The 22,367-nt window shown below is 38.0% G+C and overlaps 1 protein-coding gene across 5 annotated transcripts in view; it reads left to right on the forward strand.

The window, feature by feature from the left end:
* Positions 1–22,367, forward strand: part of RELN (reelin) — a 494,784-nt gene that overhangs the window by 458,575 nt on the left and 13,842 nt on the right. For all 5 annotated transcript variants that reach the window (XM_028118604.2, XM_028118612.2, XM_088018691.1 and 2 more), the window contains 11 exons: positions 451–707; positions 3,754–3,908; positions 4,970–5,184; positions 7,248–7,425; positions 9,916–10,091; positions 10,243–10,349; positions 11,615–11,857; positions 12,412–12,587; positions 18,559–18,632; positions 19,402–19,563; positions 20,280–20,437. In XM_028118604.2, coding sequence (XP_027974405.2) covers positions 451–707; positions 3,754–3,908; positions 4,970–5,184; positions 7,248–7,425; positions 9,916–10,091; positions 10,243–10,349; positions 11,615–11,857; positions 12,412–12,587; positions 18,559–18,632; positions 19,402–19,563; positions 20,280–20,437 — 1,901 coding nt within the window. The remainder of the gene's footprint in view (positions 1–450; positions 708–3,753; positions 3,909–4,969; positions 5,185–7,247; positions 7,426–9,915; positions 10,092–10,242; positions 10,350–11,614; positions 11,858–12,411; positions 12,588–18,558; positions 18,633–19,401; positions 19,564–20,279; positions 20,438–22,367) is intronic.

A 22,367-nucleotide genomic window follows, 5' to 3' on the forward strand; every position in this document is an offset into this window, starting at 1 on the left:
TTGTCGTGGTTTTTAAAAGTTAAAATTTTTAAATTTTAAAAATTAAAATTAATCAATTTTTTAAATAAATTTAAAATTTTTTAAATGTTGGGCGCCTGGGTGGCTCAGTTGGTTCAGCGACTGCCTTCTGCTCAGGTCATGATCCTAGAGTCCCGGGATCGAGTCCCGCATCGGGCTCCCTGCTCAGCAGGGAGTCTGCTTCTCCCTCTGACCATCTTCCCTCTCATGCTCTCGTCTCTCATGCTCTCTCTCTCAAATAAATAAATAAAATCTTTAAAAAAAATAAAATAAATTAAATTAAAAAAAATAAAAATTTTTAAATGTTATCTCATGTCCTCCCTCCACCCACCACGTGACTTGTAACATCTTACCTCTTGTTGTAAATCTTTTACTCACATGACATATTTGACACGATTTCTTCCCCCACACGCCCCCATCATTTTCTCACAGATTTGTGAATATCCTTCTCCCTCCTGATGCTAAAGAGATTGCTACTCGCTTCCGCTGGTGGCAGCCAAGACATGATGGCCTGGATCAGAATGACTGGGCCATCGACAATGTCCTCATCTCGGGCTCTGCTGACCAGAGGACCGTCATGCTGGACACTTTCAGCAGTGCCCCTGTGCCCCAGCACGAGCGTTCCCCTGCAGACGCCGGCCCTGTTGGGAGAATTGCCTTCGACATGTTTATGGAGGATAAAACTGCAGGTACATTTTTCCCTAACGCTAAATAAAAATCCAGCAGAAATGTAGTGTAGATTTAGGTCTTCTCAAAGAAGTAGAATGTGGAGCCTCTTACAGATTCTCAAATGGTATAGAGACCGTGAAAATGCTTTCACCCTTTTGTTTCTCTCAAACTTCCTGATTTATGTTTTGACTACATCTTTTCTTTCATTCAAGCAGCAAGAATGTTGTAATAAATAGCATTTTGTAATGAGACCATTTTTTTTAGAAACTCTTCATTTCTGTGTTTCCTATATTTTCTCCTTTGGGTAGAAAGCCAACATTTCCTGGACGTTTGTTTGCATATCCAAAGACAAGTGTCTTGTTTTGCTACACGTCAGATGCCTTTGGGATGGCATTTCATGTTTTCGAGAGTGTCTAAAGGTCTTGCTGGTTACTCTTCATTTTCTCTAGAAGTAGAGCAGTGATTCTGGTGAACCAGAAAAGATCTCTGCATTCTGTGCTCATTTGTAATGTCTTGTTTTTGTTTCATTTCAATGAAACTATTCTTGTCTCCTTTTTTAAAGTGGTGTCTTATGTCAAGTTTGTGGCTTTATCATGCCACATCCTTGGTTATACTACATAAAACATGGTATCCTTAGGCAAAGTAGTGATGTTTAATTATACAGCTCCTACCAACACTGCAAGTGTTATCTGAAAGAGTTATCTGAAAATCGTTCTCTGATGAAGGTTATTAAGGAGATTGACTCACACAGATCTGGTTCAGATCTTGGCTAAATTATTAATTTATTTTTTCCCCGTGTAACAATTTACATAAGTGAGTTTCGGGTCAGAGAATAATTGAAGCACTGCTGCTATATGAATAAAAGCAAATATAGATTAGGGGTTGTTAAGCATCTGCCTTCGGCTCAGGTCATGATCCCAGGGTCATGGGATCGAGCCCCACATCGGGCTCCCTGCTCCACGGGAAGGCTGCTTCTCCCTCTCCTACTCCCGCTGCTTGTGTTCCTGCTCTCACTATCTCTGTCTCTTTTGAATAAATAAATAAAATCTTTAAAAAAAATAAAAAGTAAATACAGATTATTTTTTCAAGTACCTAAAATACCCGTTTTTACTTTAGGCTTGATTGGTGATATACAATTGAAGAATTGTAACACTGGTTTTCTAGACACTATAATATCTACTTACAGAAGTAGTTTCTGATATTTCAGAAGAGATTGATGAGGTAGTTGATTAAGGTAAACCTGCTTTCATCAGGATTCAGAGTTCTAGCATAAAATAAAATATGTGCCCCAGAATAAACTGGTATGGGGTATGCTTAATGGAATTCAAGTTTCTGTGCACTTTGACTTTTGAGTACTAGATGCAGGATTAAATGTAGCTCCAAATCCCATGAATTAGGATGGGATTTGGAATGAGAATTAACACATAATGGCAATGGGATTGTTAGCCATTTGAACCCAGACATAAACTGCTTGTTCTGTGACATAGGTTAATGCTCAGACGAACTCCAAAGGACACAACATAGGTGAAGGCTGAGTTTCAGTTACATTGTTTGGTCTCTCCTCTGACCCCTCTGACACCATATAGCTCTGTGACTAGCACAGTGGCCCCAAGCCTCCCATCATACCCATTCATCTCCATCGTAAATGCTAGAGCTAACCAGGAAACTTTCAGAGACAGAGACCTATAAAACCAGAGTATATTGTGAATTTGATGCAACTTATGGATGTGTTCCATTCCTAAACTTTCTGGAATAAAATCATAATGTTAAAAATACTTGTTTCAGAAAAGAAAGGACATTGTGGGCGACGTGTGTGTGTGTGTGTGTGTGTGTGTGTAGATGCATATGTGTGTGATTGAGAAACAGGAGGAGAGATGATAGGACGTACTCTGTGCTAATCAGGTCATAGTCTTGCTGCCTGTGTTTTCCTTCGACTCTTACAAGCCTGTTTTTAGTCACTTAGTTGAGTTATAATTGACATACAAAAAGCTGTTGATTTTAATGTATACAACTTGATGAGTTTGGAGATAAGTATACACCCATGAAACCATCACCACAATCAAGGTCATAAATTGATTAATCACCTCCTAAGGTTTCCTCACACAGGCCCCCCCCTCCACATTTTTTTAAGCTTCTTAGCAAATTTTTAAGTATACAATACAGTATTGGTAACTATAGGCCCTCTGTCGTACAGTACATTTCTGGAACTTATTGCCCTGTATTCCTGAAACTTCATACATACCCTTTGACTGACATTTCTCCCTCTCCCCAGCCCCAGGTAACTGCTATTCTACTCTCTGGATCTAGGAGTTTGACTATTATAATTTGTTTAATTACCCAGATGACACTACCAGAATTTCAGTACAAATAGCTAACTCACTTCCCTATCATATTACTAAAAACTCTTTGTCCTTTAAGTCCTCCCTAAAAGTTAAATGTCTATAAGAAAAGAATTGGTATAGGGGCGCCTGGGGGGCTCAGTCGTTAAGCGTCTGCCTTCAGCTCAGGTCATGATCCTCAGGTCCTGGGATCAAGCCCCACATCGGGCTCCCTGCTCAGCGGGAAGCCTGCTTCTCCCTCTCCCACTCCCCCTGCTTGTGTTCCCTCTCTCGCTGTGTCTCTCTCTGTCAAATAAAGACATAAAATATTTTTTTAAAAAAAGAAAAGAATTGGTATAGGGGCACCTGGCTGGCTCAGTCAGAAGAGCACGTGACTCTTGATCTTGGGGTCATAAGCTTGAGCCCCACACTGGGTGTAGAGATTACTAAAAAAAAAAATAACTTAAAAAAAAAGAATTGATATACAAGTCCCTTTGCTTTTCATTTATAACACATACAATGCACTTTTTTTCTAAATGTAGACTTACCAATTTTGGATAGGAGGTATATCTCAACCTCCTAGTATCCATGTTCCTAAAATGATATGCTTACGTTAGTGTTTTGCCTGTGGATTATGTGTAATGAAAGAGAGATTTCTACTGAAAATAGTACGAGATCTTGCTTAAAGTGAAAATTTGCTTCAAGTAATTTTGCTATAAATTTGTCGTAAAATTTTTGTTCATTTAAGTGAATGAGCATTGGCTATTCCATGATGATTGCACGGTAGAAAGGTTCTGTGACTCCCCTGATGGCGTCATGATTTGCGGTAGCCATGATGGAAGAGAAGTGTACGCCGTGACCCATGACCTGACTCCCACGGAAGGCTGGATCATGCAGTTCAAGGTGAAATTGTTATGGTTACATAAGTAACCATCCACTAGCAATATAAAAATGAAAAAAGAATTTGTAGAGACAAAGATCATACAACGTTTCATTGACTTAAACTATATTTTGAAAAATGTAATGTTTTGGTAATGTTCATCTCAACTATATATAACTTAATGATTAAAAGTGATTAAGATGATTTTACTTCTGAACTATGCCAAGGTAAAACTTTCATAAATGTGTTTCTACTCAAGATTAAATGCTGATAAATCAAAATAGTGACAATAAAAATGTAGGATACTGATTTCAGTTCCCAGAGTCTAAATCATCATATGACTTAGCCAGTTTCTTCCTATAAGAGAAGCTTAAAGCTATTATGGTTATAACTACTTTTTTTTTTTTACAAGAGCATTTTAATGTTTCTAGAGAAAGAAAATTCTAGAAAACAAAGGCATGATTAGCATTAATGCCAGCATCAGTTTTGGCCAAGATTTTATGTCAACCAATTTATTTTATGTCAACCAGTTTATTGTGTACCTCACTCCCAGTGTATTAACAACAAATGTTGCAGGATACCTATCTGCGTCAACAGGGTATTGTGCCTTATTAAAAGTACCTTCTGTTATCACTTCATTGCATCTTACTTGTAGTTGAAAGTGATTTATGGAGAGTCATAAATTGTACAACAAAATAGTAAACTTGGAAAAGCTGTTAGCAATCCTTCTTGGTCGAGCATTCTGCCAAATAAAAATGCCAGACCATTAGCACAACAAACAACAATTTGTAAGAGTGGGCCCAGGCCTTCCAAGGCAATCAGCCAGCCATGGCAGAAGCACAGCTTTCAGCTTCTCTCCAAAGTCCCTGCACAATATATTTGGCACTTTCTATAATTTGTCACCTTGGGCAACCACATCAACTCTCCCATCCATCAGCAGAACAGATAATGAACCTGAAAATACAGGATGGATGTGGTGCAGCGTCTATCAAGTGATCAGCAACTTTCTTGTTGCCAAGTCCTTGGAGCAGAAACATGTAATATGGTTTTAATCCTTTAACAATCTTTCTTTTCTGTGTACTAGATCTCTGTTGGATGTAAAGTATCTGAAAAAGTTGCCCAGAATCAAATTCATGTGCAGTATTCTGCCGACTTTGGTGTGAGCTGGAATTATCTGGTCCCTCAGTGCTTACCTGCAGACCCCAAATGCTCTGGAAGTGTTTCTCAGCCATCTGTATTCTTTCCAACCAAAGGGTGGAAAAGGATCACCTACCCACTCCCTGAAAGCTTAGTGGGGAAGTAAGTAAAAAATTAAAGCCTGGGTTCCAAGCATCCAGAAGTTCTTTAGGGACACCTGTTGAGCCTGAAATTCTGTGTAATTGTGGGTAGAATGCTCTCTTACCCCTCACTCTAAAGTTTCTCTAATTGGTGACCTCCATGATGAGCTACCTTATGGAGACCTCAAGTTTTAATCCTCAGACTTGGGCCTTGGCAGGGCCTTCCATTTCCCAGGTTTTAATCTCTGAACATGGGGACAGACCAATAGTGATAGTCTTAGAGCCACATGAAAAGGTGTATGCTTCCTCATGGATCTCGTAGACTGTGGTCCACCATGCATCACATGCTTTCCATATTACTGCCTATCACTCCATAGATGGAGCCAGGAGCAGACCCCAACCAGTCATGCTATTTGTACAAATCCTAATTCTTCATGCTGTCTGTGCAAATGTGCTTTGTAGATTTCATTTCTTCTCTGACCAAAGCATTACGTTCTGCACCTGCAGTGAAAAGTCATTAGCTGGGAGCAGTGGTGAGCCAAGATGATTAAACTGTTCCCTGAGAAGTCTGTGGATGAGTTAATTTAAAGCAATTCCAAAAGATTTGCCTTTAACTGTAAAATCAGGAAAAAAGATACACTGGCTAAATGCAAAACCTTCTTATGAAACAAAATTATGATATATGACCAAAACATATAGAGCCTTTAAATAAGGCACTTGCACTGGGCTTTTCCAGTGTGCCATAAATATCATTTACTACATGATCACTCACTGTTTCCTGGAACAAATCTAAAGGGCTTTATCAATTAACGTGCTAGGAAATTAGATCAGGATACTTTCCGCTGCAAGTAACAGAAAACCCAATTCAAATGGACTCAATTAAAAATGAAATGTATTATAGCTATAATGAAAAACTCCAGAGACAAGTGGACTCGAGCGTGGGTTGATTCACAAGCTCAAAAATGTCCTCAAGGACATTGTTACTTCTTTCTCTTTGACCCTGACTCATGCCACACTCTCCACACATTGGTGTCATGCTCAGCCCTCATGAACATAGACACTTGCAGAAAACTGAAGCAGAAGGCATCCTTACCTATGTCCAGTGGGAAAGAAAGAGAGTTGCTTTTCTTTCAGAGCAACTACCTCCTCGCATCCCATTGGTACAAATTAGCTCAAGAAAGCCCATCCCTGACTCAGTCAGTGGCTAGGGGAGTTATATTATCCATATGACTCACAGGGGGTGAAATGGATGCTGGGGAACCACCACGACATCATTGCTTCATTTTACCCCTCCCAATTCTCTCTCTTTTTTTTATAATGAGGTATAACTTACATTCAGTAAGATGCACACATCTTAATCGTGCAACCCATGTAACCACCCCATAAACCAAGATACAGAACATTTACATCACCCCAGAAAGTTTCCTCATGTACTTTGAACTCTTTACACCAAAACTGTACAGCATGTTTTGATATAGGGTTAATTATGAGGCTTATATTTTCCCCAGAAGACACAGCAATGATGAAATCAAAATCTCAGGGCAATTGCCCTTTAAAAAACCCTTTCAAAATTGTTTTCTAATTAGCAGACTTGTTCTGAGAATATTGATTATCTTTGGGGATTCAGAAGTTGCTGCTTCCCAATCACCTGAGGGCTATGTGCATGCTGACAAGTCTCTGTCAGAGGATGTACTCACCTTCTGTACAGTTTCAGAAATGGCAGTTAATGGGTCTAAATGGCAACACAACCACTGGACTCCAGCTCATAAATAACTTCATTTCTGATGGTTACAGATTTGTGTTTTAAAATGTTCCTATTGCTTGAAATAGAGATTCCACTGTATTTTCATTTTGTCTTACAAGTTTGCTCACAGATCATAAAATTTAAATGAAACTGGCTTTAAAGGTCCATTACTAGAAGTAGATAATGGTGGTCAGAAAACATTTTTTATTAATGCATTTCATCCTGCCAGAGTGTCTTAAGTGTTTTTTTTTCTCTTGAGCACTGAATGTGTACACATAGGAAAATGGACCTGAATAAAGTTAACTTTGGTTCTCACTCCTTTGCTTTTGTGTTGTCAATAGTCCAGTAAGATTGAGGTTCTATCAGAAGTACTCAGATACGCAGTGGGCAATCGATAATTTCTACCTGGGCCCTGGATGCTTGGACAACTGTAAAGGGCATGGAGATTGTTTAAAGGAACAGTGCATCTGTGATCCAGGATACTCTGGGCCCAATTGCTACTTGACGCACACTCTGAAGGTAATGTTAAAGCCCCCAAAAGAAGCGTTTACCCCCACTGCAGGTCATGCCTGAAGAAACACTGTGTGAGACTAATACTTTATATCATCATTCTTTGGGGGCCCCAGTAAATAAATCTTTGGATGGCAACTAAAGAATATGTCTTAGGTTTCTTAGATACAAAAATATTAGGATCAAGGCTGGTACAATTTATCAGTTTATAAAGTAAACCAGACTGTGTCAATTAAAGAACATAAATACTCTGCTTTTTTTTTAAAGCAGACTCTTAATTTGAAATCAATATTAATTCTTCACATTTTCAGTAGATGTACTGTTTGAAAGAAGATGCTAATGTTATGAAGCAAATAACCTAGAGTCATTATCACAAAGAAACAAATTTTCAAAAATGACTAAACAGTACCTGCATTTTTTAATTGAATTATAACTGACATACAATGTTATTTTAGCTTCAGGTATGCAACACAGTGATTGGAAAATTCTGTGCATTACTCAGTGCTCACCACGATAAGTGTAGTCCCCATTATGTCACCATCCAACATTATTACAATATTATCATGACCTGAATTTTTGTTCAGAAAATTCAGTGTTCTGATGAGCACTGCTGAAACGTGGCTGGTATTAAGAATAGAGAGGTTGTTCTTGGAAACTTTAGCTGTTACATCATTATTTAATGTGCAAAGTAAATACAGTTGCCCAACACAGTTGCCATATATGCATTCTGTTTCTACGAACAAATTCAGTGCATTCGTCACTGCAATAACAGAAAAACGACTAAGCCAAAAAAGCACAGGTGGCTGAAATCAAATATGTAAGTGGCAAACAATGTAAATCAAACCTATCCTGTCATTTTTTTTCCTATAAGACACCAACAACTTTGGAATTAATAAGTTAAAAAAATAACATTGGAGCAATACTTGTGTCTGAAGCTGTTGTCTATTTGTTATCAAATGAGATTATAACATGAGAAACCTAGCCATAGATAATGAATTAACTAAAAAAAAAAATCTAGTTTCATGAGCATTCAAATTTTGTTAATATTCCTCAGTTGGATAAGAAATTATACAAGTCTATATTATGAACTCAGATCAGACCTTTCTAATGAGAGTTTACATGGTTAACAGTGCATGTCTTCTGACTCTTGTGTTCTTATGTGTAAACCTTCATTTTTAAAATTGCATTTATTTGTTGGGGTGCCTAGGTGTGTCATTCGGTTAAGCATCCAACTCTTGATCTCAGTTCAGGTCTTGATCTCAGGGTTGTGAGTTCAAGCCCTGCATTGGGCTCCATGCTGGGCGTGGAGCCTACTTAAAAAAAAAAAAAATTACATTTATTTGCTCATATCAGTAAGATAAGGAAAGACTGCCACGTGACTACATGTCCTTAACTATAAAGATGATTATGTTCTGAGTTTGAAGAGAGTCCTTTTAAATCATTTTAACTACACAGTAAGATACCAACTACACAACTCATCTAAAGAAATGAAAAAGTAGTTTTTCTGTATACAGTTACTGCAATTGCATCTGTAACAAATTGTTTTCATGATACATCATTTCTATCATTTAAGAAACAAAAAACAAAAGAATCATGCCTCAACACAGTGCAAAAGTATTATAGACAAAATGAATAGAAAAATCAGGATGTTTACAATGATGTGAGGGGATGAAATAATTTTGCATAAAATGTAACCATAACAGACCCTAATATTTTATTTATCTACTCTCTTTGGAAAATAGACTATTCCTGATTGTTGGTCATTGTTAGTTAGGATAAACTGGAGACCTGGGGAACATATTCTAGATTTTGAGTATTTCTCATCATCATTCTGAATCTTGACCCTGATAAACGTGTAAAACCTGACTTCCAAGGTTGATTTTCTTTTGACTTCATACAAAAAGCTTTGGTTTCAAACGTCCCTGACTAACCATATGGACATTCTAAGTTCACACTGTCCTAGAAGCTAAAGGGTCCTGGTTGCTTAAAGCAGTCCCCAAAGTGGGGGGGGCACACACTCCTGGGGGAAAACAAAACAACCCATAGAAAAATGTTAGGGAAAAAAGTGCTAGAACATCTGTTTTATTTTATCTTATGCCTTTAAATTTTCATTTTTTATGCATGTTTCATTATATGATAATAAATTACAATTGTACTTTTATATACAATATAAATAAATATTTGGAGACTATATGCTTAAGTAACTTCACAAATAGGAGGGTTACTATAGCCAACTTGCAATTGTTTTATTTTATGATTCTTTCTAGACTTAAAATTCCAATGACTGAACATTATTTAATCACTTTACATGATCATAATATATGATGAAAAAGAACATTTGTAGAGATATCTTGGCTTTTTTTTCTTAATATCTTTGGAAAAGCATTTGAAATCAGCCCTATTTTTTCAAGTCCAAGATGAAACTACGTTGTCTAAATTATTCCATAGTTATTATCTGAAATTGTTACTTTTAACCACATCCCACTTACTTGTTTCCAGACTTTCCTGAAGGAACGCTTTGATAGTGAAGAAATCAAGCCCGATTTATGGATGTCCTTAGAAGGTGGAAGTACCTGTACCGAGTGTGGGATTCTTGCCGAGGACACCGCGCTCTATTTTGGGGGATCCACTGTGAGACAAGCTATTACTCAAGATCTGGATCTCAGAGGGGCCAAGTAGGTCGTTTTTGGTTATTTTTAGCACAGCATCGCAAGTTGGCCCTAAAGTAAGGAACACATTTATGGCAGAAGTTGTTATCCGGGACTTGAGTAGACTATTTGTTCTAATTCACTGTTCTGATGGATAATGATATGTGTTTGCATTCAGATTCCTGCAGTACTGGGGACGCATCGGTAGTGAAAACAACATGACCTCCTGCCATCGGCCCATCTGCCGGAAGGAAGGCGTGCTGTTGGACTACTCTACTGATGGAGGCACGTTTCAGGGGTGAAAGCCACACCTTGGAGCACATTCCCAGTTTACATCCAGTGCCCCTCCATAAAGTTTCTGCAAAGCTTTGCCTCCTTTGCAGTGAGAATAGTGAAAATCACAAAGAGAAAGCTGCAGATCTTAGTCACGTTTACGCTTCCATACATGAGACCTGTGTGTTCCACAGAATCTACCCACGAGGGGATAAGAGAGAAATCGCACCAAAAAATAAGCTCCAAGCTTTATGAATAAAGAAAAAAATCTGGGGCGCCTGGGTGGCTCAGTCGTTAAGCGTCTGCCTTCGGCTCAGGTCATGATCCCAGGGTCCTGGGATCGAGCCCCGCATCGGGCTCCCCGCTCCATGGGAAGCCTGCTTCTCCCTCTCCCACTCCCCCTGCTTGTGTCCCCTCTCTCGCTGTGTCTCTCTCTGTCAAATAAATAAAATCTTTTAAAAAAAAAAAGAAAAAAAATCCGTGTAACTGAAGCTTGATTATCAATGACATAATTAAGAAATAAATTTTATATGGTTTCCAAGTTAAGATCATTTTAAAAACATTTTAAAAGCTTTTGTGTGAACAATAAATAACAATGAGTCTGCAAGAAAATTTTATTGTGAAAGAAGATAGCCTGAATTCATGAGTCTTTCAAAAAACATTTTAATAAAATTCGATTGTATTATTTTGAAGTAGCTGAAACCAGACCAAAAATACCGTGAAGTCCTTAGGAGATCAGTTTTAGCAGATAGGTATCATTTGAATAACTAGCAGAGAAATAGATGAACTTAAAGTATTTTAGGGTATTCAAAAGTGTTTCCTTAAATAATTTAAACATCCCACCTACACTTTTATCAACTGATAAGGAAACTTATCAGTCCAACAAAATAAAAATTGCCTAGAATTAAAATAGCTACATTAAAATGTTAAATTACTAGGAGTTCCTGTCCAGAAACATGCAAAACATGGATGTATCTCATTATTTATGAAAAATAATGAACATAGCAATCTAGAACAAAATTTTAAGAACAGAAAATATATAATTTTTACTTCAGTGTTTTTATTTTTGGCCCAATATTTCTAACTACCCTTCCCCTCATACCATCAGCCTGATTTTTGAAACAGTGGTGAACCCTTATAGTAAAGTCAATGAAATCAACTCTCATTTCCTCATTGAAGCTTTCTTTGGGAAGCTTATTTATGGTAGCTGCAGTCTACTGTTGCTTTGTGGAGCTTTTTCCAGATATGTTACTATGTTGGTGTATTTGTTACGATAGGAATTACTTGGACTTTGCTCCATGAGATGGATTACCAGAAATACATCTCTGTTAGACACGACTACATACTCCTCCCTGAGGACGCCCTCACCAACACAACTCGACTTCGCTGGTGGCAGCCTTTTGTGATCAGCAATGGACTCGTGGTCTCTGGAGTGGAGCGTGCACAATGGGCACTAGACAACATACTGATTGGAGGAGCAGAAATCAATCCTAGTCAACTTGTCGACACTTTTGATGATGGTAAGAATTTTGTGAGCCTTTTGTCTGCTTATGTCTTTAGATGAGTTACCACATGAAAAGCATTCAGAAGAGTACCTAGCACATATTCACTGCTCAACAAATATTAGCTATTCTTTTACCCAGTGGTCTATAAATCTTCAATATTAACTGTTTGTTGAAATGTCGACTGAGAATTTAATAAATTCTGTTAAAGACAAAATGTCTAGCTCTAAATATAATTTGAAATTTCAATATCCAAAATAATTTTAGTTTCTTTAGGAATTTCTGCACCACAGAGATGCACTTTGCATTGTTTTAAAAGTGTGTCAAAATTTTTGTAATGGTGCAAGTCAACCAGACTAGCAGTTACAGTTTTTAACTTGGGTAATCATTATGTGAACATTTAGTAATATTTTCTAAATTTGATTGATCACCTTGGATTTATATATTATACCAATTACATAAAAATCATTTTTAAAGGCTAAGCAAAAAGGCAGAGCATAGACATTTAAGTAATTCAACAATAAACCAACAAGAGAGTAACATGCCATATTGCTTCCAATTTACCTTAACAGAAGGTACTTCCCATGAAGAAAACTGGAGTTTTTACCCTAATGCAGTAAGGACAGCGGGATTCTGTGGCAATCCATCCTTCCACCTCTACTGGCCGAATAAAAAGAAGGACAAGACTCACAATGCTCTCTCCTCCAGAGAACTCATTATACAGCCAGGATATATGATGCAGTTTAAAGTAAGGGGAAGTGGCTCTTTCAAACAGAATATGGCATTACATTACATTGGGGATGGTGGGTGGGAAGAATGCTTATTTGAACAACTCTAAGGAGATGATTGATTTCATTCATTAAAGGAGACTTTATCTTATGAAGAAAAGAAGTAATCTTTAGCAAAGGCTTTTATCAGAGAGGATTGTTTGAGCACAGATAAAATCAATTAGTATGTTGGGACATAGCAAGAAATGTAACTGTATTGTATTTCATATATGTAATCTTGAGTTCAGTTTCCCAAACCCTGGAAATGAAAAGCTCATATGGGTACATCTGCCTACTCTGCCTATTTTTCTTTCTCTCTCTCTTTCTCTCCCTCTCTCTCACACACACACACAGTTTTTGTACCTCTTACTCTACACGGATTTCATATATTAAGCCACTTTCTATCCTTTTCTATCATCTATTTTTTTTTTTTTTTTTTTTGGTCTCTGACTTCTAAACACAAACATGCACAGTAGCCTGGTTGGAACTCCTCCAAACCCTCAGATTTAAAAAGGACTCTCAAATCTTTTACATTCATATTTTATTCATAGAGGAGGGTAAAAGGGAAGTCATAGAAGATCATTAATAGTCAGATAATCTGAGAGAAAGATAAAGCAATATCAATTGATGTTCTTTTCATTATAAAACATTTTTTAAAAATATTTATTTATTTGAGAGAGCGAGCATGAGAGAGAGAGAGAGCACATGCGAGGGGGTAGGGTCAGAGGGTGAAGCAGACTCCCCACCGAGCAGGGAACAAAATGCGGGACTCAATCCAGGGACTCCAGGATCATGACCTGAGCCGAAGGCAGTCTCTCAACCAACTGAGCCACCCAGGCACCCTATAAAACATATTTTTTAAAAAGGGGTGTTACAGAAATACACTTTGTTACTAGATTACTTTAAAGACAAACATTGGTTGTTTACTTAAAACATTTGTTAAATGTTTTAAAAAGATGTCCTACAATGATGGTTAATAGTAAGAATCCTTTCTAGCAGGAATAAAAATGTATTCACAGCTGGTAGGAGAGAGAAATGGGGAGCTGTTATTTAATGGGTATAGAGCTTCATTTCTGCAAGATTTAAAAGTTCAGACCTTTTGCAAAAAAAGATGGGGGTAGGGGTATTCACTGTTTTCCTCAGTTTTATGTTAAACTTTCCTTCAGAGACTAAGGGGTGAGGAAATCTCCCCAAATGCTTCCATTCCCTAGGACTATCCTTAACTTAGTGGCATGAAGGATGCTCAAGGTCATATTCAGTGATACACCACCCCTAATTCCAAGCCACCTCCTATAAGAGTGAAGATTTTTCCTCTAGCGGGCCCACACTGGGCCCCTATCAAAGCCATCATATTTGATTAAGTTGATAGGAGCCTCCTGTCTTGCTGCCTCTGTTAACCCAGAACTGAAGAGATGGACATCTTCTTCTCTAACCGAACCCATTTGTTTAAAAAAAGAAAAAACTTCGTCCCCCAAAATCTAATCCTTAAAGTATCACCAACACTGCATTTTTCTAAGTCACCATAGACTTCCTAAACTTCACCTGTCTCTGACCTTTCCTTTCCGATCTGTACCCCTGGGCACTGTTGTCTTTGCCCTCCCGGGCTGGTACCATCATGTCCTTGTCCTTTGGCTCTGGGTTCTCTGCCAGTTCTCCTCCTACCTCCTTGGAATCTATTTCTGCCTCTTTATGGCTCTTCTTCTTCCTCCAGCCCTCTAGATGTCCGCATTTTGCAGTACTTCTCCGCTCTCTTCTCTCTTAGATATTCTCCCCATTGGGAATTCCATTCATCCTTTGGCTTCTGGTATATCTTTAAGACCAGCTCCCAGATCTGCCTTTCCAGCCTTGACTGGTTCCCCAACAATTAGTTCAGTACTTTTACGTTCCGTGTACATTTCTACACCTTCATCATCCTGGCATCTCAACTTGCAATGGCCAACAGTGAAATTCATCTCTTCCCTTTCCCTACCAGCTCCTCTTTCTAATTCTCCTGTTTCTATTGATGACAATCCTGTGACTTACTCATCAGCTTTAAAAGTTGAGGTAGTCTTTGATTTTTCACTCTTCACTTTTCACATCTAACCAGCTACTGCAGCCTTTTGAGTCTAATGTCCAGTGTCGCTGGAAAAAAAATTGGACCTGGTCATTTCTGTACAAAACCTTTTATGTCTTTGAGAAAAAACTTTTCTCAAAGGTTAAGAGCTTGCTCTTTTAGCTTTTTTTGTTTTTATTATTGAAGTATAATTGACATAAAATGTTATATTAGTTTCAGGTGTACAACATAGAGATTCGACAGTCTGTACATTACTCAGTACTCACCACGACGATAAGAGTAGTCACTATCTGTCCCTTTACAATGTTATTACAATATTTTCACCTATTTGATCCATTCCCCCCTACCCACCTCCCCTCTAGCAATCACCAGTTTGTTCTCTGTATTTATAAGTCTATTTCTATTTGTTTTGTTTTTTAGATTACCCAAATTAGTGAAATCATATGGTATTTGTCTCTCTCTAATTATTTCACTAAATACCCTCTAGGTGCATCTATGTTGTCAGAAATGGCAAGATCTTGGGCGCCTGGGTGGCTCAGTTGGTTAAGCGACTGCCTTCAGCTCAGGTCATGGTCCTGGAGTCCCTGGATCGAGTCCCACATCAGGCTCCCTGCTCGGCGGGGTGTCTGCTTCTCCCTCTGACCCTCTTCCCTCTCATGCCTCTCTATCTCTCATTCTCTCTCTCAAATAAATAAATAAAAATCTTAAAAAAAAAGAAATGGCAAGATCTTATTCTTTTTTATGGCTGACTAATATTCCATTTGTATATATGTACCCCATATCTTTGTCCATTCATCTATTCATGGACACTTGGATAGCTTCCATATCTTGGCTATTGTAAATAATGCTTCAGTGAACATAGGGGTGCATATATCTTTTTGAATTAGTGTGTTCGTTTTCTTTGGTACATACTTAGCTGGGGAATTACTGGATCATTTGGTATTTCTATCCTTAATTTGTTGAGGAACCTCCATACTATTTGCCATAGCGGCTGTACCCAATATAGATTCCCACCAGCTGTGCCCAAAGGTTCCCTTTCATCCACGTCCTCACCAACACTTATTATTTCTTATCTTTTTGATACTAGCCATTCTGATTTGTGTGAGGTGATATCTTGATATCTCACTGTGGTTTGATCTGCATTTCCCTGATGATTAGTGAGGTTGAGCATCTTTTCTTGCGTCTGTTGGCCATCTCTATGTCCTTTTTTGAAACATATTCAAGTCCTCTGCGCATTTTTTAATCAGATTTTTGTTTGTTTTGAGTTGCATAAGTTCTTTATACATCTTGGGTATTAACCCCTTATCAGATATATCATTTGCAAATATCTTCTTCCATTCAGTAGGCTGCCTTTTTGTTTTGTTGATGGTTTCCTTCATTGTGTAAAAGCTTTTTATTTTGGTGTAGTCTGAATAATTTATTTTTGCTTTTTCCCTCACCTAAGGAAACATATCCATAAATATGTTGTTAAGGCTGGTGTCCAAGAGATTACTACCTATGTTTTCTTTTAGGAGTTTGGTCTCACATTTAGGTCTTAAATCCATTTTGAATGTATTTTTGTATATAGTTAAGAAAGTGGTCCAGTTTCATTCTTTTGATGTTGCTCTCCAGTTTTCACAACACCATTTGTTTAAAAGAATGTGATTTTCCTAATGTGTGTTCTTGCCTCTTTTGTCATAGATTAATTGACCATATAAGTGGGGGTTTATTTCTGGGCTATCTCTCCTGTTCCATTGATCTGTGTATCTATTTTTGTGTCAAATCATACTGTTTTGATAGTATATCTTGAAATCTGGAGTTGTGATACCTCCAGCTTTGTGCTTTTTTCTCAAGAGTGCTTTTGCTATTTGGGGTGTCTTGTAGTTCCATATGAATTTTAGGATTATTTGTTCTTTTTCTGTGACAAATGCTATTAGTATTTTGATAGGAATTGCATTGAATCTGTAGATTGATTTGGGTAATATGGACATTTTAACAATATTAATTCTTCTAATCCATGAGCATGGTATATTTTTTCATTTGTTTACATTGTCTTCAGTTTCTTTCATCAATGTCTTATAGTTTTCAGAGTGTAGGTTTTTCACCTCCTTGATTAAATTTATTCCTGGGGGGTGTTTTGGTGTAATTGTAAATGAGATTATTTTATTCATTTCTCTTTATGCTACTTTGTTATTAGCATATATAAATACAACATATTTCTTTATATTAATATTGTATCCTGCAACTCTATTGAATTCATTTATCAGTTCTAACATTTTTCAGTGGAGTCTTTAGCGTTTTCTATATATAATATCATGTCAGCTACAAATTACTTTTCCTTTCCAATCTGGATGCCTTTTATTTCTTTTTCTTGTCTGATTGCTGCAGCTAGAACTTCCAATACTATGTTGAATGAAAGTGGTGAGAATGGAAATGCTTGTCTTGTTCCTGATCTTAGACAAAAAGCTCTTGGGTTTTCCACCACTGAGTATGATGTTTTTCATATATGGCCCTTGTTATGTTGAAGTATGTTCCCTCTAAAACCACTTTGTTGAGAGTTTTTAATCATGAATGGATGTTGAATTGTGTCCAGTGCTTTTTCTGCATCTATTGAGATGATCATATAGTTTTTATCCTTTCTCTTGTTAATGTTATGTATCACATTGATTTGCAAATATTGAACCATCCTTGCATTTCTGGAATAAATCCCACTTGATTATGATGAATGATTCTTTTAGTGTATTGTGGAATTCAGTTTGTTAATATTTGGTTGAGGATTTCTGCATCTCTGTTCATCTTTGCTGGCTCAGTCGGTGGAACATGCGACTTTCGATCTCAGGGTTGTGAGTATTGGCTATAGAGATTACTTAAAAATAAAACCTTTTAAAAAAAAAAAGAATATTGGTTGGGGTGCCTGGGTGGCTCAGTCAGTTAAGTTTCTGATTCTTGGTTTCAGCTCACGTCATGATCTCAAGGGTTGTAGGATTGAGCCCCACATCAGTCTTTGCACTTAGCAGGAAGTTGGCTTGAGGAGTCTCCCTCTGTCCCTCCCCACACTCATGTGCATGCTCACCCTCTCTCTCTCTCTCGCTCTCAAATAAATAAATAAATCTTTTAAAAAAAAGAATATTGGCTTATAGTTTTCTTTTTCTGTGGTGTCCTTGTCTGATTTGGGTACCAAGTTAATGCTGGCCTTATAGAATAAATTTGGAAATTTTCCTTCCTCTTTTATTTTTTAGAATAGTTTGGGAAGAATAGGTATTAACTCTTCTTTAAGTATTTAGTAGAATTCATCTATGAAGCCATCTTAGGGGACTTTTGTTTGTTGGGAATTTTTTGATTACTGATTCAATTTTGTTACTCGTAATCAATCTGTTCAAGTTTTCTCTTTCTTCCTGATTCATTTTTGGAAGATTTTATGTTTCTAGGAATTTATCCATTTCTTCCAGGTTGTCCAAATTTGTCAGCATATAATTTTGCATAGCATTCTCTTACAGTCCTTGTATTTCTGTGATGTCAGTTGTTATTTCTCCTTTTTTATTTCTGATTTTATTTATTGTAGTCCTCTCTTTTTCTTGATGAGTCTAACTAAAGGTTTAACAATTTTGTTTATCTTTTCAAACAACCAGCTCTTGATTAGAAATAGTACTTTTTTAAACCTTAATTCTCATCTTCATACAAAGTTGCATATTTTTTTATTCCCTTCCTGATTTTTCTTTTATTATGTTCCGTTAGCCAGCATATAGTATCAGAATTCAAAAAAAAATGTATTGTTGGTGTTCTGGCAGGCTGCTCTGTAAAAGCTTCTCTGAATATTTGTTGATTACTTATCAGAGTCATACTTTAGAGAGAGGGAATTTCTAATTAATGATAGGTATTTAATCTTCCCTATACATATTTGTTGTTTATGTTTGTTTTAGATTGTGGTGGGTTGTGAAGCCACTTCTTGTGGTGACCTTCATTCCGTAATGTTGGAGTATACTAAGGATGCAAGGTTTGTGAAATAATTTACATTCCTCCAAACTTGACTACAACTTCAAATGGTTGTCTGTTTTTAAAGCAACTATAGAAAAGCAACCTTTTATACTAAAAGTATAGTTTATATTTATTTCACATGTATTGATTTCATTTATATAAAATTTACACGTATGTCTTATTTTCAGATTTTTCCTTCAAACCAAGAAAAATAATTTTTCATACTAGGCTGGCTGCAAGCCAACAAACTTTTTTTCTTCTAAAATAAGTAAGATACTACGTTTGTGCTCAAAGTAGAATTCTCTTTTATTCATGTTGCTCATTTTCAACCAACCTTAATGAGAATTTAAATCAATAAAAGATCTAAATATGCTTCAGCCAGAGTCACATGTCCCTACTTTATTCGGAGCCCTGTCTCCCACCACCACTTTTGAAAATGAATTATGGGGAGTTAAGTTGGGTAAACAGAGAATTTTGACAATCAACTCCAGGTATATTTCTGGTAATAATTTCAGTGGGAGGAAGCCATTAGAATGCAGCAGCATGCATGCTATTATTTTATTCTATTATCTGTGAATATATCCTTGTGCTTGTAAAGAGTTAGATATATCTTGTGTAAAATTATTTTAAATTTTTCTTTTAATTGTCTGTATAAATATATACAGGAAATGGAAAACTTATGTAAAAATACCTCAATGTAACCCAACCCCACAGTGGTATGTTGTCATTAGTCAGGTCATCTATTTCTCTTAAAGAGTTGTCTACCATAACCTCTGTGGTTTCTGCAGGTCTGATTCCTGGCAGCTCGTTCAGACCCAGTGCCTTCCTTCCTCTTCAAACAGCATCGGCTGCTCCCCCTTCCAGTTCCATGAAGCCACCATCTACAATGCTGTCAACAGCTCAAGCTGGAAGAGGATCACCATTCAGCTGCCTGACCATGTCTCCTCCAGGTAAATTGCATACTAAGGTAAACTTGGTGGGATTATCTGGCAATCTCTACAGAGCTCATGCGGTGAGATTCCATTACAGCTGTAGTACCCTCTCCACCCATGTCCCCAAATAGCAATGGCATGTCCCAAGAAGAAATAGGAAGACATGGTATCTTTTCTATAAATGCTAGAGAGCTCAAACCTGCTTTGGATGAAATATCACAGCACATGCCAAGCTCAGTCACAGGCCCCAAATCACAGACACTCAAAGACCTGGAGTTGGCACCATATCTGCTCCAGTGTTCTGTGATTCCCAAAGGCTGCAATGCTCATCCCATATACAGATACCCTCTGGGGTGTGCAGGGCTGGTCGGGTTACACGAAGCCACAGGATAAACATAATAGAGTGCAATCTTCCTAGAGCAACATTCACTTTACTCAAAGATTTGGAAAATGATATACCTCAATAAGAAAAGTGGACACAAATTTATTATGGAATAGAATAAGAAATTCACATCAAACTCTCAGGGAAGGTACAAGCTTCCAGATTGGCACTTTGGGAGATATCCCCAGAGTGGGAGGGGTACAAGTTCATTCACCTTGACTTGGGTGCTTCAAGGAGAAGCCTGGGGAAGTCCTTTTCTCAGAAATAGTTCCCATTCCCAGGGCTGGAGGCGGGACACAGCCACGGGAAGTAACAGCCTACTGAATCCCTTCTGCTCTCTCTGGACTTTCAGTGCGACACAGTTCCGCTGGATCCAGAAGGGGGAAGAAACAGAGAAGCAAAGCTGGGCAATTGACCATGTGTACATCGGAGAGGCTTGCCCCAAGCTCTGCAGTGGGCATGGATACTGCACCACTGGCGCCGTCTGCATCTGTGATGAAAGTTTCCAAGGTCTGAATCCCAGACTGTCACTTTTAATATGGAAGACCATGAGGTTCTCCTCACTTCAACACGTATACAAAGGCCACTGGGAGGGGCACCTGCGTGGCTCAGTTGGTTAAGCATCTGCCTTCAGCTCAGGTCATGATCCCAGGGTCCTGGGGTCGAGCCCCACATCGGGCTCCCTGCTCAGTGGAGAGCTTGCTTCTCCCTCTCCCCCTCCCCCTGCTTGTGCTCTCACTGTGAAATAAATAAATAAAATCTTTAAAACAATTTTTTTAAAAGGCCACTAGGAAGGAAAGAAAAACTCCATCCCTGAGGGATTTGGAATAGATGACACACTCTTTGTACAGAGTTATTTATCTTTGGAATGAAATATCAAGGATAATTTTCTGCCATATTCCTTGAAGTATTTTTTTAAATGCAGAATTCTGGGGTGCCTGCCTGGGTGGCTCAGTCGGTGAGGCGGCCAACTCTTAATTTTGGCTCAGGTCATGATCTCAGGGTCCTGAGAACAAGCCCCACATCAGGCTCCACACTGCACGTGGAGCCTGCTTAAGATTCTCTCTCACTGCCCCTTCCCCTGCTCATGCACTAAATAAAAATATAAATAAATAAAATAATTTTAAAAATTAAATAAAATACAGAATTCTATAGCACTTCACATTCCCCATCCTCCATATAATTCCCTGCCCCAAGCACTACCCCCAACACTTTACTTTTGCTTCTGGCCCTCTCTCCTTCCGGGCTTAGCTGCCCATCCCTGGATACTTTGCCAACATTCCTTCTTTCTCAGTCTCTCCAATAGCAGCTGCCCCTGTCCTCCCAAGATGTAGCTGACGATTCAAGATATTCTGTTTTCCAGGTCTCTCTCTCTCTCTCTCTCTCTCTCTCTCACACACACACACACACACACACACACACACACACACACGACTCAAAAAAAAATACATTTTTACTGCTTGGGCTTCTAGAAGCTGAATACATGATTTGGGACCGAGTATGTACTCATCTCCTGACATCATAGGAAATTGCTCCCTTGGCCTGAGAGAAGGCCTGCAGCCTGCTTTCCTTTGATGCAGGGTTTCGAACAGGTTTCTGTTGTTACAAAGTCTGCATAATCACCATTATATCCTCAGAGCCTAATACTTGGCATATAGCAATGCCCAGTGAATCCTTTTTGAATTAATTCTTACATTGCCTTGTACTTTACTATTTACACAGTGTCCCCCAATTTATTCAGCAGGGTCATTAAGAACTTATGATACCCCATAAGTTAGCTGTGGTTAATATAATTATTCCCACTTTACAGGTAAAGAAACTGGGACTCCGGGAACTTATGTGACTTGCCTAAGATGACACAGCTAGTCAGTATCAGAGAGAAGACCATTTACCCAGTTGTTCTTTCCAGTCAACCTTGCTGTGTCTCGTAACCGAGGATTTATCCAAAGAGGAGCAGAATTATACAACTTCCCTATGGGGAAGTTTTTACAATGTAAAAATCCATAGATTTGACTTCGGGAGTAGAATATATTTAGATTTCTTGGTTGATACTATTTCCTGGCCTCCAAATGAAATGAGTATGATTAATGTAGATGGCTGCACATCTCTCATGTCAGAAATTACTTAGCCGTGATCTCTTTCTTCTTGTCTCATAACCGCTGAGACCAGCTGGTTCTATCCATGTATTAGCTGGAGAACTTGAACTTGAGGCAAATGAACAAATCAGATGTCTCACAAGGAGTCCCAGATGCCTGGAATTTGCCCTCTCCCTTGCTCCAACAGATCTATGACCTTTTGATTTGGAACTATTGTAGATATTTAGGCAAGTTGTGCTGTTTAAATCAAGGGCAAATGCAAACACATACACATATGCTAATTTTATGTCTTAAATGCCCATATTTCAGCTCAGTGGTCTCATTCTTCCAGCCTATTCACTATT

The sequence above is a fragment of the Eumetopias jubatus genome, unplaced genomic scaffold, assembly GCF_037043125.1.
Source record: "Eumetopias jubatus isolate StellerSeaLion01/CBP00866 unplaced genomic scaffold, mEumJub1_p1.0 scaffold_14, whole genome shotgun sequence".
In the NCBI taxonomy this organism is placed as follows: Eukaryota; Metazoa; Chordata; class Mammalia; order Carnivora; family Otariidae; genus Eumetopias; species Eumetopias jubatus.